The 17,171-nt window shown below is 64.3% G+C and overlaps 1 protein-coding gene across 1 annotated transcript in view; it reads left to right on the plus strand.

Moving 5' to 3' along the window:
* Nucleotides 1-9,244: 9,244 nt before the first annotated feature.
* LOC109293679 overlaps nucleotides 9,245-17,171 on the plus strand; it is an 11,711-nt gene continuing 3,784 nt past the window's right edge. Inside the window, 6 exon segments of the mRNA XM_019511745.1 lie at nucleotides 9,245-9,353; nucleotides 9,739-9,777; nucleotides 9,973-10,047; nucleotides 10,402-10,438; nucleotides 11,228-11,270; nucleotides 15,129-15,438. Of these exon segments, the coding sequence (XP_019367290.1) occupies nucleotides 9,296-9,353; nucleotides 9,739-9,777; nucleotides 9,973-10,047; nucleotides 10,402-10,438; nucleotides 11,228-11,270; nucleotides 15,129-15,438 (562 nt within the window). The 5' untranslated portion in view covers nucleotides 9,245-9,295.

Consider the following 17,171-nt stretch of genomic DNA (forward strand, 5'->3'; position numbering starts at 1 on the left):
CCCTCCAGACCCAGGAGGCACCAGTTGCTGAGCCAGGGGGTGACGGGGGGCTGAGGCACTGCAAACACCGCCTGCAAACCTGGCAAACGCAGGGGGTGACGCAAGGGCCCGCGGCGCTGCCTGGGGCCTTTCCACCAGCTCGGGCGGGTGCCAGGCCTGCTTCTGGAGGGCTGTTTTCCCCTGGTGCTCCCACGTGCCCTCCCAGCTTCCTTTCAAAACACCAAACCACACCCAAGCCCATGGAAAGTTTGCTCGAGCTACGCAGCGTGTGGGCCAGGCTGCCTCCAACCAGACATTTTCCCCCGGCTGCCTTGTATCCTCCAGTCCTCCAGCCTTGTTATCACAAGGAGCAGGCGCGGGAGGGGAGGAATCTGAGGAATTTAGCATCCCCGAGCCGTCCGAGTCATGGGACCGAGGCACCGTTCCAGCACTGGGACTTGGCCTGGACCTGCAAAAGTATCGCAGACGTTTCCCAGTCCAGGCACCAAATCTTACTCGCCTGGTTGCTGCCATGATGATAACAGTGAAAAACATAACCTTACAGTCCCCTACCATCAGTTCTGGCTGGGCCCGAGGGATGGGAGAATGCGGCACGTGATGTCGCTCGACCCAGTTTTCCTGCCTGTGTCTCCACCTCGGCTTTCATAGGAAAAACCCATGCTTGATGCAAGCCAGACACAAGCGCCCGTTGTCCTCTTGGCTGGTGTGTCCACATGTGCGTGCCCCCATCTGATATTGGTGTTTGCAGATGCAATGTTCCTGCAGGCAAAAAAACCCATTGACAAAAGCTGTTTGGTAAGCTGCCGTGTGAGCTGAAAGGCGCTCTGATGGATGGTGCCGTTCCGGCCACGCGCACACAGCTGCTCATCATGCCACTCTTACGTATCGAGCGCCCTCATGCAAAGACGCCTGCACCATCGGCAAGCGGTGCCCAGCACGCAGCATCTCCCTGCCTTGAGCAGCTTCATCTTGGGGTGAGAGGCCTGGGGGAAACGTGGGTGAAAACTGTGATGTTTGTGCCTTTCTTTTATGGGTTCTGCATTGCCAGCCCTGGTTTTTGACAATCCGGTGATGCTTTGTAAAGCATTTGCTGCTCTGGGGGAGAAGTGGGCTCGTTGCAGGAACCAAGTCTGTTTCCAGGGACATGTTGGCATGTGAAAAAACCCCGCTTGCTAAAAATCCAGCCTCTGCTGGCACGAAGCCTCGGACCCCGGTGGGGAGAGCGGTTGTGATGCAGCCTCCCCCCGGCAGCTGAGCGCAGCAGGACCGTGCGGGGCTCCCAGAGCAAGCTGCCTCCCTGGCGCGCGGCCCCGTGCGCCACGCTGCTGCAAAGAGAGCTCAGGCTTCTCCCCGGGCTGCGACCAAGTCAGCGCCGGGAGACGGGACCTTCTGGTGCCACTGGGGTTGTCTGAGAGTTATTTATGTCGGCGTTTGTGGGACACAGGCTGCGGGAGCGTTTGCTTCTGTCACTACGGAGGGGCACGTTCGGAGTCCGCGGGCGCCCGTGCTGGGCTCCGGGGCAGCTTTGTGCAAGCAGTGAGAGTGCAGCGGGCAGTCGGTCCTGTCTCAGGTGTGTGAATTACACTTGCACTGCGAGGTGGAGGCTCTGCAGAGCCTGGGCCCTGCTGGCCCCTGTGTGGGGAAGGTGCCCGCTCTGATGGGGGCCCTGATGCTTCGGCTCTGCCAGCCGTCCTGGGGTTGTGATGGGAGTTGTGACGCTTCAGGTTCCCGAAGAGCCCTCCCGGGGGGATACGTGTGCATGGAGCTGGTACTGGCCAGGCAGGTGCCGCAGGGGCACGGGAGGGCCATCGGTGCTGTGGATTCGGGGCCTCTTGGCAGATTGTCCCCCCACACAAATCTCTGGCTCTCCAAAATCTCGGCGATCCCCTTGACGTGTCTGTGTGCACCGTGCATCGAGCCAAACCTGGCTCCCGGCTGCCCCTGAGCAACACCTGCCTTGCGGAGCCGGGGCATCGTGGCTTTGAGACGTCCAGTGACCGAGAGCCCCTGTGTCCGGTGGGGAGCCGCCCGAATGGGAACTGCCCCCTCTCTAGCGTGACTGTCCAGCTTCCCACTTCCTGCCAAGGGCCCTCGTGCCCGTCGGCAAGCAGCTCTCAACGCGGATGGATGTGTGCGTGCGGGAACGGGATGGGGTGCCTGTTCCTGGCTGGCAGAGGACCCTGCACGTGGCTGGCTCGTGCCCCGAGCGACAGGTGCTGCTCGGTGCGAGCGCTGTGCAGGACGTACTGCGCTGCCCTCCACCCGCCGGCAAACCAGAGCAGCCTCGGGCTCGGGCCGGCAGGGAGGCTGCACCCGCGCTGCTCCCAGCCTGCGCCACCCTGGATCTCAGCGCCACGGGCACGAGGCAGCACGGGGGACTTTGGGGCCACCCGTGTGTCCATGCCCTGGCTGCTGTGCCTGGCCCTGGTCCATCTGGTTTCTCTCGGCAGACACAGCAGGGGAGGGGGGTCAGGCTCTTGCGTACAGGTTGAGACCCCTGCCCCTCTGCCCGCTCGACCCCTCTGCATCCCCCCGACCGTGAGCCGCCCCAGCTGGGACTGCATGATGGAGGCTGAGCCAGCTCTCCACACACCGAGTCCAGCCCCTGGCAGCCCCAGGGCGCCTGGCTCACCGCTGTGCTTCTGGGGCTGCGGCTGCTCCAAGAGAGGCGTCCAGCATGGCCTGGCCCCGAGCTCATCTGCACCTCGGCTGTCCCTCGAGAGGGGAACCTCAGCCACGGTGGTGGGAGGTGCCTGGCCAGGCGGTGCAGGGCAGGCCAGGCCAGGCCCCTTTTCGGGGGCAGCAGGGCATGGGGCCGTGACTCTCCTTCCTAGCCGCTCAGTTGTCCCTGGTGCTTTGCTCCCAGGGCGTATCTAAGGCTCCAGGAGCTGCGCTCGGGCCGGATCCCATACTGGCTGTGCACATTGCTGGAGAGCCACTGGCTTGTTTATGGGCCAAACTGACAGTCTCAGATTCCTGGCAGGGAAGCAGGGTGAGGATGAGGAGCCGGCAGAGGAAATGCAGGCTTTGATTGGCAGATGTGTCCAACATGAGATTTCCTGGCAGTTCCCAGCAGGCTAGCGGGACAAATACCCCTGCAGGGTGATCTCCCGTGGGTGTGCACTGTCTGCCGATTCCCTGTGCGGCTGCCTCGGGCTGCGGGACCAGCGGCATCTCCCTGCAGGGTCCCTGTCTCTGCCCCCGTGCAAGGGGGAGGCACGGAGCGTGTCCTGGATTTGCACTCGGGAAATAAGCGGTGTGTGTGAACATGTGTAATTACACCGTGTCAAAGCGAGAGTGCACGGGACGCGCCTGCACCTGCATCTGCAAACTGTGTGCAATTTAATTGGTGTTTGCAAAGCGCTTTGAAGATGAGGCTCTCTTTATAAGCCTTGGCCTTTATCAGATCAAGTTTGAAAGGGTTTCTCCACCTGTTTTTCCTCCTTTTGAGAAGAAACGGGAAGAAAAGCAGGACTGGAATAGATTGTGTAGAAGCTGGTCACTTAGGAGGCGCTGAGCTAGCAAAATTGTGTCATGGAAAAATATCATCTTTGAGTGGGTTTGAGGTCCTTAATGAGATGAGAGCATCTGAGCATTTATAGACAGGCTCCACTTGTTGTGCTGTGTCGCCTTTACAGCGCGCCTAGAGCAAGCAGAGATAAAGACAGGGCTGTGACCCAGCAGTTTTTCTCCATGAACAGCAAACTAAATATTGTGACTTGAAATACGGAGAAGCCAGGGGACAGTCTGGCTTGCCTTTGTGACGCAGCTGCTCCAGCAAAGTCTGAGCAGCCTGCCCGGCAGTTCAGATGGGCAGGATTTGGCTGGGGCGCTGCGCGACCGGACCCTCGCCCGGGTTTAGGGAGAGAGGAGGCTGGTGCCGCTCCGGCCGCGGCTGGGGAATGCCTCGCTTCTGCTCACGCTTGAGGCCCCTGGAAGGTAACTGAGACTCGGGCCGGGCTGGTATCGCTCTGGTGCGGGGAGAGGAGGACGGGGCCTGCCAGCTTGTTTCCCACCCGGGTCTGGTGTTGCGCTGCGTCTCGACTCCAGAGCAAGCATGTTTGAGGGGTAAAATATACAATGAATAATGTATCGTTCATCAAATATATTATTCAATGGGCATTATTCAACTAGTTACAGGAGAAGTCAAATAACGCAACAACTGATCTGATGAATTATTTATTCAACCAATAACGGCATTATTAACAGAAGGCAGGATTCAATTAACACCCTTCATTCAGCTTCAGGTTTGAGCCATGCAGATATAAATACTGCTTTGTTCTAGGCTTTGCCCAGTGCACACTGTGCATCCAAAGTGACATTTTGTGAGTTACTGTCAAAATAAGATTTGATATTTTTCATGCATCTTGTTGACTTTTCACTCGGGCCATTAAGGGAAAATGACCCCCCGAGCAGTTGTGTTATCAGTTAGTTTTGCTTTGTGTATCTCTCTAAAACCCAGCCATTACGTGAAATTATGTGACTCGCTGCACCAAGATGTTCGCGAGCTAGAGCCTGCTGTGTGAGAGGTCGCATCCTGCCGCGCAGGTGGAAGCTCAGCGAGGGGAGCCGGGGCGCTGGGTGGCAGCAGCAGCTGCAAGGGAGCAAACTCAACCGAACCTGGCCTGGGTCAAGTCAGCGGGGAGCACGGGGTTTGTTGTGAAGAATGGATGTGGTTCTGCTGGCACGTACGCAGCGTGTACTGGGCCAAAGACCGAGCCCACGCTCTGCACGCGGGGCCGGGAAGCATGTCTGCAGTCCCCTTGCGGAGAGCCCGCGGGTCCCTGGAACCACGTGCACGGCACTTGTGGCCTTGCCTTCATTTCAGCCTTGTTTTCCCGTCTCGGTGGCCCTGGCCAGACCGAGGCAGACTGCCTTCGGGTGCCCCTGTGAACCGCAGCAAGGCTTGTGGGGTGGCTCTGGCCACATTTTCTTTGCTGCCTGTCCTGTGCCGGTCACCTCTCATGGTTCACCTGCCTGCTGTTCGCCCAGCCCAGGTGCAGCCGGTTCCCCCCAGCGTGGGGTGGTGAAGGTGCAGACCACTGCAGCCTGCCGACCGCGGCCCCCAAGGACCTGGGGGGCTCCTGCTAGGCAGATGCTGGGGACGGCCTTCGGGCTGGGCCCAGACACCCCGACTATCCATCATGGGAGCAGGCTTGAGCTCTTGGACCCTGGCTTTTGGAGGGAGGTTGCCGAGGCCCAGGGCTGAGACGGGGCCGCAGCCTCCTGCATGGGTGTGAGGGTCTGGAGGGGCTGAGCAGCTCCGTGCCAGACTCCCCTGCGTCTGTGCCCCGGGGAGCTGCTTTCCTGCTCGGTAATGGCCCCTCGCTTATCTGCCTTAATCCAGCGCAGCAGCTGCCACGCACTCGGCGCTATCAGCGCTGCGCAGAGCCGCCCCCAACCCTCCTCGTCCTTTCCCATTATGGGAGCAGCAGCAGCTGCCTCCCGCCTCCCGCCGGCACGAAATCCAGCACGGCGGCTCCATGTTTGGCCATTCAGCCAGCTCGGCCGAGCGTGCGGGAAGGGGACGCCTTGCTGGGCCAGGCCGCAGGATGAGACTAGCCGAGGTACCGCGGGAAGCGACCCCCAGACACGGCCGCAACAGCTGCGCCCGCGGACACGCGCGTGCACTGGTGTGACGTGTCCTCTGTACAGAGCAGAGTCCAGCAAGCCGGACCCCTCTCCCTGCTGGCCTCAGAGCCCTGTGCCCCCCAGGCTCGAGGACCGCAGCGGGGAGGAGCTGTCCCTGGAGCTGGGCTGTGACTCGCACCCTGTGGATTAACAGCTCCAGCTAAACAGACCCTTCCCTCTCCTCCCGGCTCAGCTGGCCGTGCTGCAGCCAGCTAGCTGCTGCCCTCGCGGGGCAAGACTCGGTCTGGCTTCAACCTGCGCGGCTTTGCGAAATAATGCCTGGCACTTGGCGGGATACAGGGCTCCAGCCTCGTTGTCTGTGGCCCTGTATGGAAGCGGGGTCTGGACCCCGGACCCACCAGCTGGTGTCCGGCAGGGCAGGGCATGGCGTGCGGGTGGGTTCTTGTCCGTGCCCCCGCGCCGTGCAGGCCCTGGGGATTAACCCGGAGGACTTGCAGTTTGTTGCTGCTGCGGAGCCCCATTCTCCAGGGTGGAGCTGGTGCATGCATGTGCCCGGGTGCTGCCCGGTGGCCATGCTCTTGTGCCCCCGTGCTGCGACGCTGCCTGCAGCATAGTGTGCCGTGCTGCGCCGTGCCGGGCCATGCTGTGCTGGGTCATGAGGTCAAGAGTGGTTCAAAGACCAGAAACACGGAAAACATGAGAATGAAAGGCAGGGCCTGGCCTGTATTTGTCCCAGCCGGCACGCCACGCTGGGAGAGCACAGCGCCGAGAGGGGCCTCGGGGACGAGGGCAGAGGCGCATCGCTGTGGCCCTTGTGCCTCGGCCTCTGGCCTCTGTGGGGCCTGGGCTGAGACCCCCGAGCACGGGCCGCCGGCAGCCAGTGGAAAGTAACACAGGCCAGGCACCGCCGTCTGCCCGAGGCTCCAGGCTCGTTCCTGGCACGTGGGGGCACCTGGCTGTCGAAGGTCCTCGCGTGTCCTTCCTAAGCAAGGCCTGCTCACGGGCTGTGGCTGTGGGCATGGAGCTGGTGCCATCCAGAGGGAAAGGGCAGGAGGAGGATGCAAGGATGAGCCCCTCCAAAAGGCCTGGGGTCTGCGTGCCGTGTGCTGGCTGGTGGCTGGCAGGGTCCAGCCAGCTGCAGGCGCACGGCGGCTGCGTTGAGCCGTTCTGAGTGCGGCGCGCGGCCCTGGCGAGCCTGGCTGCTGCCCGACGGGCAGGGGGGCAGCAATCTGTCTTGTTAGGGCGCTTCACTGACTCCCAGCGGCAGAACGGGCAAACGGGCAGGCAGGCGCACGCCGGGGAGGAGAGGGGGAGCCCTGCCCGCAGCGGCAAACCTACCTCTGCTTCGCTGCGCGCTGGAACCGCCCTCCGCACAGCTCCCCGCTCGCTCCCTCCGCCAGGACGGTCCGTGTGCGCTCGCGGCTCCGTCACCCGGTGCCCCTGGCAGCAGCCCCGTCCCAGGGGTCTTCTCCCCAGGTGGAAGGAGGAGTGTGTCTCCCTCCCTCCTTCCTGCCCTTGCCCCCGGGAAGCAGCGGGCACAGGCTCCTGCCGTTCCCTGGGTGGGAGTTAATGGGTAACGTCGGGGGTTGCAGTGCAGCGCGAAGCTGGTCCGTGGGGCGGCGGGGACTGGCGGTCGCTGGCTCGGCAGCCTGCGGGATGTGGCTTTGGCTGGATGCCCCTGCTCAGGGCCCCGGCCAAGAAGGCCCGTCCGTCCCCCACCCTGCCCCGTGCTCCGGTGACCCTGCGACGGGCAGGTGCGGGCCGTGCAGGGGGGCTCTCAGTGCCTTCTTGGGGGGGCCCCGGCAGGCTGGTGGTGTCCTCTCCACCCCACCTTTGCGGCAGACGTGCACTTCAGCATCTCCCCAGCCAACCCCTCGTGTCCCCCCGCATGGCGCGGCGCGGCGCGGCACGGCACGGCACGGCGCAGGCGCGCCTGGTTGCAGGCCTGCAGCAGCGAGTGCGCGTCGCCTGCCTGGAAGGCACCTGCAGCCTGGAACGAGGCAGCCCGGCAGAGGCCTTTGAGCTGGCAGATGACAGCTTCTCCCGCGGGGCGGCAGCCGGGCGCCTGTCTGGCAGACAAGAGAAACTATTACCGCTCCCTCCATCATGCCTGGGACTGGACTGGGGGCTGCTCCGGGCTACGCTGAGACAGCACCTGCTCCAGGGGCACCGAGCCGCGCTGCTGGAGCTCGTGGCCAGCGCCAGCGTGTCTGGGCCGGCTCGCTGACACACGCCGAGACAAGCGGGAGCCGAATTGCAAGCCAAACCCCAGAGTACTAGAGCCGGCCCCCTCAGAGAGACCTCCCCCCTCCGCATTCACGGCCGGAGATTTTTGATGGGAAGTGGCTTTTTTGGCAACATGGGCGTTTTCCACCAGAAGCCTCTACTTGTGTCAGTTCCTGCAGAAGCTGAAAACAGAGACAATTCCTGCCCTTCGTCTCCGGGAAGGGCTCCAAGGACGTCCTGAAGGAGAAGGGGCCGGCCCGGCTCTGCCCTGGGTCGGAGGCGCCAGGCTCCAGCCGGCCCCGGGCAACGCAGAGCAGTGGCCCAGCCGGAGGGAGCGCGGCCAGGATCTTTGTCGGGCTGCTCTGGCCTTGCTTCTTACCGGTGTGGGGGTCAAGCCCTGGCCTAGGGGCCGCCGTGCCCCTGCGGGTCGCTTCCACAGGTGGATCGTGTCACAAGGGCTGAGCGCGGGTTGCTGCTGGTGGCCGCCCGGCTGGACCTCGCCACATCCGGGCCTCCAGCCTGGGCGCGCCAGTGCTGGCGCCGCCCGGGCTCCGGCCTGGCTCCCGGCTGCGCGGTGCATTGCTCCCCTGCTCGGTCCTGGCGAGGGAAGAGTGGCCACGCTCTGGCGCTGGCGAAGGGCATCGGGGACGTCTGTCTGCAGTCAGGGCACAAGAGTGGGGGCTGGGTGCCCGGTCCAGCCATGACGTCGGGCAGCCCCTTGCTGCCCGGCAGCCTCGATGGCTCCGTGCTTATAGCAGGCCTGTGCTATAGGGGAGGAGGGGCCGTGCATCATTAATCATCCCCAGCCTGGGCGGCAGGGAGCTGGCTGGGGCCTGGGGCTGCCAGCAGAGCCGTGACTTTGTGGGGCCGGGGAGGCTGAGGCTCGCGGCCCGTTCGGGTTTTAGGGCTGGGAGCACCAGCTCCTGCCTGCCTGATCCTGCTCTCCGCGGGAATGTGCAGCAGTTGCTATGTTAATTGGGGCAAACTAAAGCATGCTGTGGGCAAAGCGTGCAGCGGCGACCTTGGCGACGGGGAGGGAGTCGCGGCGCGAGCCAGCCAGATCCCCATAACGAGGGATGTGACCTTGAGATGCCGGCCCCCAGCGGAGCCGCCACCTGCAATGAGCTGCTGGCCTGGCCGATGCCCCAGCCCAGGCCAAGCCAGGCCAGGAGCCCAGCGAGCGCCGGGGCCAAGTGGAGCCCTCGCTGCTGTTGGCGCCTCGGTGCAAGGCGCTGCTACAGCCGGCTCCAGCGGTTCGGGGCGGCAGACCTCTGGGACGGGGCAGGCTCGGGCTGGGCTCCTGCTTGAAATACGCTGGGGGGATCGGGGCCCTCTCTCCCGTCGGGCTTCCCGGGCGCCAGCTCCCCTTTGCCCTGTCCCGGGGTCGGGTGGTGCGTGCTGATTCCTGCACGCTGCTGCTTTGCCTTTTGTCCTTTGCTCTGAAGAGTCACTCGCTTTGTCCTCTTTTCCAGCAGCCATGGAAATGGTGCTGATCTTCCTGTGCTCCCTGCTGGTGCCGGTGGTCGTAGCGGACGGTACGTACCCAGCCAGCCGTCCGCGCCCTGCTGGGAGAATGCCCTGCCCCGGGGCCAAGGCCGAGACCTTGGAGAGCTTGGGTCGGGACCCGGCCAGCCCCGGTGCTCAGGGTGTCCAGCCTGTGTTTGCACAGTGCAGAAAGCATCGGGGCTTTTGCTCTGACTACGAGCTTCCCTGGATGGGAGCGTGGATCTGCAGCCAGAGCCTGAAGTGCTCGTGCAGCTTTGAGACGCCCGCGGGGAAGCACCGTGCCTGACCGAGGCCCAGGTGCTGCTGCGGTGCAAGGGACACGTGTAACTCGGTACCCCCCAAAGACAGCATAGCCTGGCTGTGATCGCTCCGCTCACGCTCACACTCGTGCACTTTTTGTCTTTTCATGTCCAGCTGCTGATCAGGAGAAGGAAAAAGACCCCTTCAACTATGGTGAGAGAGAGAGAGAGAGTTGTGTGTGTGTATGTGTATGTGTGTGTGTGCGTGCATGCAGACGAGTGTGTGCAGAACATCCCCTGGCACAGCTGGAGGAGCGTGTGCAAGTGTGTACATGAGGTAGGGCTGCGTCCGTCCTTCCGAGTGCCGCAGCCACCGGGCGTGTTATCACCCCGTGTCTCTCCCCGCTAGATTACCAGAACCTGAGGATCGGCGGCCTGGTGTTTGCGGTGGTCCTGTTCTTGGTCGGCATCCTCCTTATACTAAGTGAGTCGCCGAGGCAGGGCGCGCAGCTCCGGGACGGCGTGGGGAGAGCCGTGTGGCTGGGGCAGAGCGGGGACCGCAGGGTAGGGGTAATGCAGAGACCCACAGGGCTCGTGGAGTTTGCTCCCGTGAGGCAGCTCCACATCCTCTCTTCGTGCCACGGCTTCGGCTGGGTATGCCCTGTCCCCCCGCCCTGTCACTGGTCTGCCCGGAGGTGCAGTTGTGTCTGCCGAGCCCGGAGCAGCCGCCCCTCGCGGCAGGGACCCGGGGCTTGGCAGGAGCGTGTTGCGAGGGCGCTAGCACTGCTGTTCGGGGGGAGGCTGCTCTCTGAGCATCATGGTTTTCTTCCTCTTCCAGGCAGGAGATGCAGATGCAGTTTTAACCAGAAGCCCAGGTGAGTGTGCGGGGCTCCAGCCTGAGGATGCTGTGTGGCTGCCCTGCGGGGGGGCTGGGCGCCCTCGAGGCTTTCAGACCCACGCAGACGCCGGCAGGGTCTGCACCACCCCAGCGCCAAGGCCGTGGGGGGCCCGGCCGTTCCCCGCGCGGGAAGGCACCGCGCTGGTTGCTCTGTGGGTGGGGGCTGTCCGAGGGGAGGCCCTTCCCTGGGGCATGCATCAGGAAGCCAGTCAGTCCAGCGAGGCTTAGTGCCGTAGCCAGCCCCTTTGGCACGCTTTTCCTTGCATGGCTTTCCAAGCGCAGCCTGGGCCCTGGGGATGCGCACGCGGGGAAGGAGCGGGAGGGCAGCCTGCCGCGCTGGGCAGCCCCTCTCTCCCACGGCCGCCTCCGGCACGGAGAGCTCGCAGACCCCAGGCCACGCTCCTGCTCTCTGTCCACCCTGTCTCTGCTGCTATTCGCATCTGCTCTGCCTCCCTGCGGGGCCGAGGCGGTCGCTCTCCTCCGGGCCTGCCCGGCTCGGGAAAGCGAAGCCCGCGAGCCGCAGGGGCGGGGGGTGGCGCTGCCCGGCTCTTCTCACTGCTTCTCTTCTTGCAGAGCACCGGGGGATGAGGAGGCTCAGGCTGAGAACTTGATTGCCTCAAATGGTAACGTGCTCGCACTCCTGCTTCACGTAGCCTCTGCCGATGCTGGCGGGGGCATGGGTGTCCCCTGGCTGGGCACAGAGCTGGACAGGCGGCTGAGGCCCCTTGGCTGAATTTTGCAAACTTTTTTTCTGTTTCCTTTGCAGCAACAGGAGCGCAAAAAGCAGAGAACTGATCTAGAGCCATGAGGTGAGGCGAGCCCAGGCCCTCCGTCCGTGCCCACGGCCGGGCTGGGGGCTGGGGCCAGGCCCCTGCAGGCACTGGCGGGGGGCGCCGGGCCCGGGGCAGGGCTGAGGGCTGGTTTGAGGAGTGACCATGCTGGGAGCCTGGCTGCAGGGCCAGTTGTGAACGGCTCTACTAAAGACCAGTCTGGCAGCCGAGATGCGGACTGGGCCCTGAGCCTGGCCCCAAGGCTCAGCCCGGGGTCCAGGGCAGCAGTGCCCAGTGCCATCCCCCAAGCCCTGTCCTCTGCATGCCAGGATCGTGGGCAGCTGCCCCAGTGCAGAGAGCGGCTTAAATAAAGTGGGTGCTCAGAAATAACCGAGCCAGGCCCCAGCCTTCGGGCTCTGGGCCCCGTCCGCTGGGGTCTGCATTTGTTGGCTGAGCTGAGGTGAAGCCATGGCCGCCAGGCTGGGTCCTGTATGCTCCGGGGCGGTGGGCAGTGCAGGCTGCAGAAGATGCCCCATGCCCAGGCAGGCGCCTGGCATTTCCTTGCCCCGCGGGGCAGCGACTGGCAGCAGGCGTCTCCCGCTACCCGGGGGCAGAGCGAGAGGACGAGCTTTCCTTCGGCGCTGCTGGGGGGCAGGCAGCCCGGCTGACTCGGTGTCCCCTCCCCGCAGACCCAGAGACCGGAGGACAGACGCTCAGACCCGAACGCGAGTGACCTGCCAGCAAACAGAACTGACGGCACCAGGTCCTTCCCAGGAGATGCCACGAAGCTGTGTCTGTGTTGCTCTCTGTACTTAACACTGGTTCTCTAGCTGCCAACCCAGCGGGACTCCCCCGCCCGCCCGTCCGCCTGCCCGCCCACCCACCGTAGCCTGTGATGTTCGTGTGTAATGGCCATCGCCTCTAGGACTAGTCATTGCTGCTGTTGTGTTAGTGAGTTCTTTCCCCGTGCCCGGTGCGGTTCCCGTGGTACACAGCCACGTGAGAGTGACAGGATCTGCTTCCTACCCCCTCCCGAGAGCGCCCGTGCAAGGGGAGCCGGCCTTTGCCTTCCTGTGCGGGGGGCAGAGGCTGTTCAGGGGCGTCTCTCGGCGCTGGGCCACATCCCGGGGCTCCCACTAACCTGGCTCAATGGCAGGGCAGAGTCCTGGGGGCAGGGACCTCTACTCGGCCAGGGTTGGGAAGCGCCACGAGCGTGGACGGTGCCGCATAATCGACGATGATACCGTCCTCGCTCGTGGTTATGGAGCCCTCCTCGCAACGCAGGAGCTGGGTGCATGCAGGGCCCTGGGGGAACGCTCCCCTCCTCCGCCCAGACCCACATGGGTGCAGTCACTGGTCCGAGGCCAGCTCCCTCCCTCCTGGTGCCCTCATGCACCCGTCCTCTCCCCGAGTGCTGCCTCTTGGAGGTGACGGACCCACCGGTTGGAAAGAGCATGGGCCCTTGTGCTGGGGCTGGGCCGCTGCGGCCTGGCCACGCTCGGTTCTCGGTGGGGAAGGGGAATCTGCCTGACGCAGACGGGCCTAGCCCCCGGCCTGTGCGGGGAGGGGGCAGTGCTCAACCCAAACTCACGTCCAACTTGCCGTTTTCCATCCAGCAAAGCCTACAGCCAGGTGAGGCCCCGGGCTCTGGAGAGTCTCAGGGCTGGGTGTTGCCCCCACACTCGGAGGCAGCTGCAACCCCGGGACTTCCCGGCCACGTGCGGTACCGCTCCGGCGGCCCTGCCCTCCTCGTGGCACCTGTGCTGGTGCCTTGGCTGTCAATGCACGGGTGTGCAACGAGCATGCTGAGGGCATTAGCAATGAGGCATCCACGCAGGCAGTGATGGGGGGAGCGCACGAGCCGGCTGCCTGCATCGTGCAGCCTGCACCTGCAGCCGGGGCGAGCTCTCTGAAGGCAGCCTGTGCCTGGTCCTCCTGCCCTACTTGCCCCAGAGCCAAGACCAGCCCCGCTCCCTGGCATGGCAGCTCCTGCCTGGGGCCCCGCAGGCACTGCTGGGGGAGGTTGAACCATCTCTAAGGGCTAAAGGCAGCTGTCCCGGAGCTGTCTCTCTCCTTGCTAAGCCAGGACAGGGCTCCAGGGCGTGCCATGCCCGGGTGATGCCAGTGGGATTTACAGCCGCACCCAGGGCACTGGGCCCTCACTGCTGGTGCAGCCCCCGAGCTGCCCCCTCTGCCAGGGCTGGATCGCTGCAGGGCTCGGGCAGAGCTCCTGCAGGCTGGGGGCTGCCCCGCACCGCTGGGCAGCGCTCCCAGCCCCAAAGGGCTTCAGCAGGGGAAGGGGTGCTGTGAGCTGGCCTGCGGCTTCGGCCGTATGCAGCTGTGCAGAAGCCCAGCCCCGCGCCATGCTGTGAGGATGCCGGAGACGCACCAGCCCACGGGAGGGGAGGAAGGGGGTGAGAAGAAGAAAGGAAAGCAAGCTCCAGACCCTCCAGGCAGGCTGGGATCCATTTTGGGGAGGCTAAGAGGGGCTCCCCTTTGCCTCTCTCCACTGCGCTGCCCCAGCCTCCTGCACAGGCAAAGGTCCGAACCCCTGGCCCCGTCCCCAGCGCCGCGTCCCCCCACGGCCGTGGAGGTGGGAAGCACATGCTATACATGCTGTCTGCAGGCGTGAGGCCGAGCGCGTGCTGTGTACCCCGTGCCGCGTCCAGGCCGTGCTCTGGTCCTTCCCCTCTCAGTTATGCACCACAGATTCGAGCAGGCAAACCAGCGCGTGCCTCCCAGCCCAGCCCAGCCCAGCCCAGCCCCGCGTGTTAGCTGTGCGTCTGTCACGCGTCCTGTGTTCGGAGTGACTTCGGTGTCTGTAGCGTGCAGTCGGTATAACGAGATTTCAAGTCGTCCGTGTAGAAAATGGCAAAATCTGAGTGTTGTGAACTCCAACTCAACTAGCCCAGCTGTGTGTGTTCATTCCAAAATAGGCCAACCGTGCTGCTGTGATACAGGACTGTTGTATTTTGTGCTGTGACCCAAACCTAAGGGGAAAGAAGAATAAAATATCATTTCTACCTTAGCGACTCTGCCTGCTCTGTGCCCTGTGGCAGGCGATGGGGTCAGGGCAGGAGCAGCTCCTCTTGCCAGTGGGCTCTGCAGTCTGGAGCCTGAGGGGGAGATGCGGAGGCTCGCATCTTTCGTGGTACAGTGCAGTCTCCCCCGAGCGTGTTACGGGGTGTGCCGAGGGGCATTGGGCACCTGAGCTCCAGCCTCCATGGGGCAAAGCCTCACCCCGGGGCATGCAGCGGGGGGTGACTGCCCGTGTGCGTCGTTCCCGTGAGCAGAGTGAGGCCTTTCCGCTCCAGTCTGGATCGTTTGGACTGAGGCTGCCGAAATGCCTCGGCAGGTCGTCCTCGACATGCCGTGCACCGCAAAGCCTCGTGCGCTTCAACCTGTTGTCTTAACCAGGCACAAGTCTTGCCTTTTAATGCAGGGGTCCCTGCAAACGGGCACTTTGGGCTCCCCATCTGCCGAGCACGGCGCAGCTGGGACGGGAATCGAGGCTGAGGGGCGGTTGTGACCTAATTCCTGCAAAGCCCGAAGCCCGTGCGTGGCACAAACAGCCTCTGAGCACGGCTGACATCTGGGCAGGCCCATGCAAGCAACAGGCAGGGGAGGGGGCAGAAGTGCTTCCCTGGCTCCAGCAAACCAGGCCCCAGGCAGGCCCCTGCCCCCGGCGGGGAGGGTTTGGGATAAAGCTGTGGGCTGATCCTCGAGGCCTGTCCTGGCAGGAAGGGTGCAGGGGGCTCAGGTGGGCCATGGACGGAGGCTCTGCTTCCTGCAGCGCTGTCTGCGTGCCCCGAGCTTGGCTCGCATCCCCTCCCCGGCAGGGCAGTGCCGCTCCCTCCCCGCCCAGCCTGGTTTGCTCTGGGGAAGCGGTGCCCTTAGCCTCCCCTAGAAACCTCAGGAGCTCCCTTCTGCTTAATGGCTCTCCCGGCAGATCAGAGCCGTGGGGCCATCACCGAGGCAGGCAGGATCAAGCGGTATCGCTGCAGGGTCTGGTTTTACCTGCAAAGGCAGCTCGGTTTTTACACCTCGTCGCTCCTGCTGTCTCGGAAATACTTAAGGAAACAGCCCCTTTGGGGCGCACGTCCCTACAACACAGAGGCTGCTTTTAAGTCTCCTTTCAGACGAGAACAGCAGCACTCGGTGACAGCTTCGCTTGTGCGCGCCGTGCGAGGAGGGGAGTCCAGTGGCCGGGAGTTACTCTGCTCGCTCCTGCTGTGGCCTGTCCGGGACCCGGGGATCTGGCACGGGACCCCCAGATACCTGCCCCCAGTGAACAGCACATGGCAGGCGTCAGGGCAGCACCAAAGGGTGTTTGGGACGAGCTGGTCCCATGGTGGGACGTGCCACAAGTGGGACAAATACCAGATACTGGTCTCCTAGCACAACCACAGGTGAGATCGGAGCTGCCTTGGGCCAGGTATTCTGCTGGCACGCGCCAGGTGAGCGAGCGGGCTGTGTCCGATTGCCACGGCGGAGACGGTGACGCTGACGGCACGGTGCGAGGGACACTGGGCTGCCTGCAGATCCTATTCATGGTGACAGCTGCAGCACAAAGATGCTGGCACGTTTTGGCTTGGCACAAGCTGCATGGGGCACTTCCTGGTAGCTGGAGCACAGGCCTGGGAGCCAGGACGCCTGGCTCTGCGCCCGGGTCCACTCGCTGCCTTTGTAACGCTGTTTGACCCCACCGGGGAGGAGGGAGCTGGGGCCTGGTCACGTTACTCCCTCCAGGGTTAGTGCGAGTGGTGCGGCCCTTGGGGCGGCAGGTCCAGCAGCAAATGCGCTCTGTGCTGGGCCAGGGGCCCCAGGGGAGCCGACGGCGCCTCCATTGCTGCGTTCTGCAGCGAGCGGCGATGCTGAGCGCCAGCCAGGCTCTGTCGGGCGCTTGCAGGCACGTAGGTGCCAGGTGCGAACCACTGTGGTGCATCGCTGTGTCCGTGCGGTCAGAACGTGGGCACGTGAGCTGTGTCCCCTGTGGTGCCCAGCAGCTGCCCCTGGGGAGGGAGAAGACGAGAGGAGGAAAGGGAGGCCTGGGCACCTGGGGTTGGGATGGTTTGCAAATGTGGGCATCAGAGGCTGGGAGCTGCAGGGGCTCTGCCTCTGTGGGTTGGGTGCAGAGGAGCAGCCCCGGTACCATGGTGCAGGTGACCCGAGACAGGCCCCAGAGGAGAGCATTGCAGCCTAGGGCTGAGGGTCCTGGCACCCACCACCACCAGCTCCTCAGGGCCGGGACAGTCCCAGACCCCGGGGCTGCCGGTGGGTGCAATCAGGCTTGCAGAGCAGGCGTGGGCAGCTCGTCTGTCTGTCTGTCCGTCCATGCAGGGGCCTGTGTGGCTGCATCCCGGGGGGAGGGAGCTCCCCGGGGCTGGTTGTGTCCCATGACCGCCAGGTGCGTGGCCCGCTGGTCACCGATTGACAGAGCGGCACGAGGGGCGCGACGGCCGATCCGCGCTCGGCCCGCACCTCGGGGGCTGTCTGCACTCGGGCACCGCGGTCCAGCACGGGGAGCAGAGCTGTGCCCCCGGTGCCTCCCCCGGGGACCGGGGTTGGAGTAGGTGGCCCCCCGGGGGGTCTGAAGCCCCAGCTGTCCCTTCTGTCCCCGTCTCTAACGTTGCTAGCTCTTCTCCGGGAATAAGAGACTTGTGCTCGTGGTCTGAGCGAAGGACTGGAGCCAGGACCTCCCCGGCACCCCTGCCCGACTCTCTGGCAGCCTTCGGCCAGTCCCTTCACTGCTCTGAGCCTCAGTTTCCCCGCTCTATCGTGGGGATGGTGCTGCTGGCCGGGCTGCTTGGCGGGCATCTGCGAGGCACGTAGGCTGGCCGGGGTCAGCATCGCGGCCCTCCCGTGTGCTGGCTGGGGCGGTGCGAGGTGCCCCTCGCTGCTGCTCCTTCTCCCCGCTCTGACGGGGGCGGGGGCGGGGGC

Source organism: Gavialis gangeticus, unplaced genomic scaffold, assembly GCF_001723915.1.
Source record: "Gavialis gangeticus isolate Ggan-Ray unplaced genomic scaffold, GavGan_comp1, whole genome shotgun sequence".
NCBI lineage: Eukaryota > Metazoa > Chordata > Crocodylia > Gavialidae > Gavialis > Gavialis gangeticus.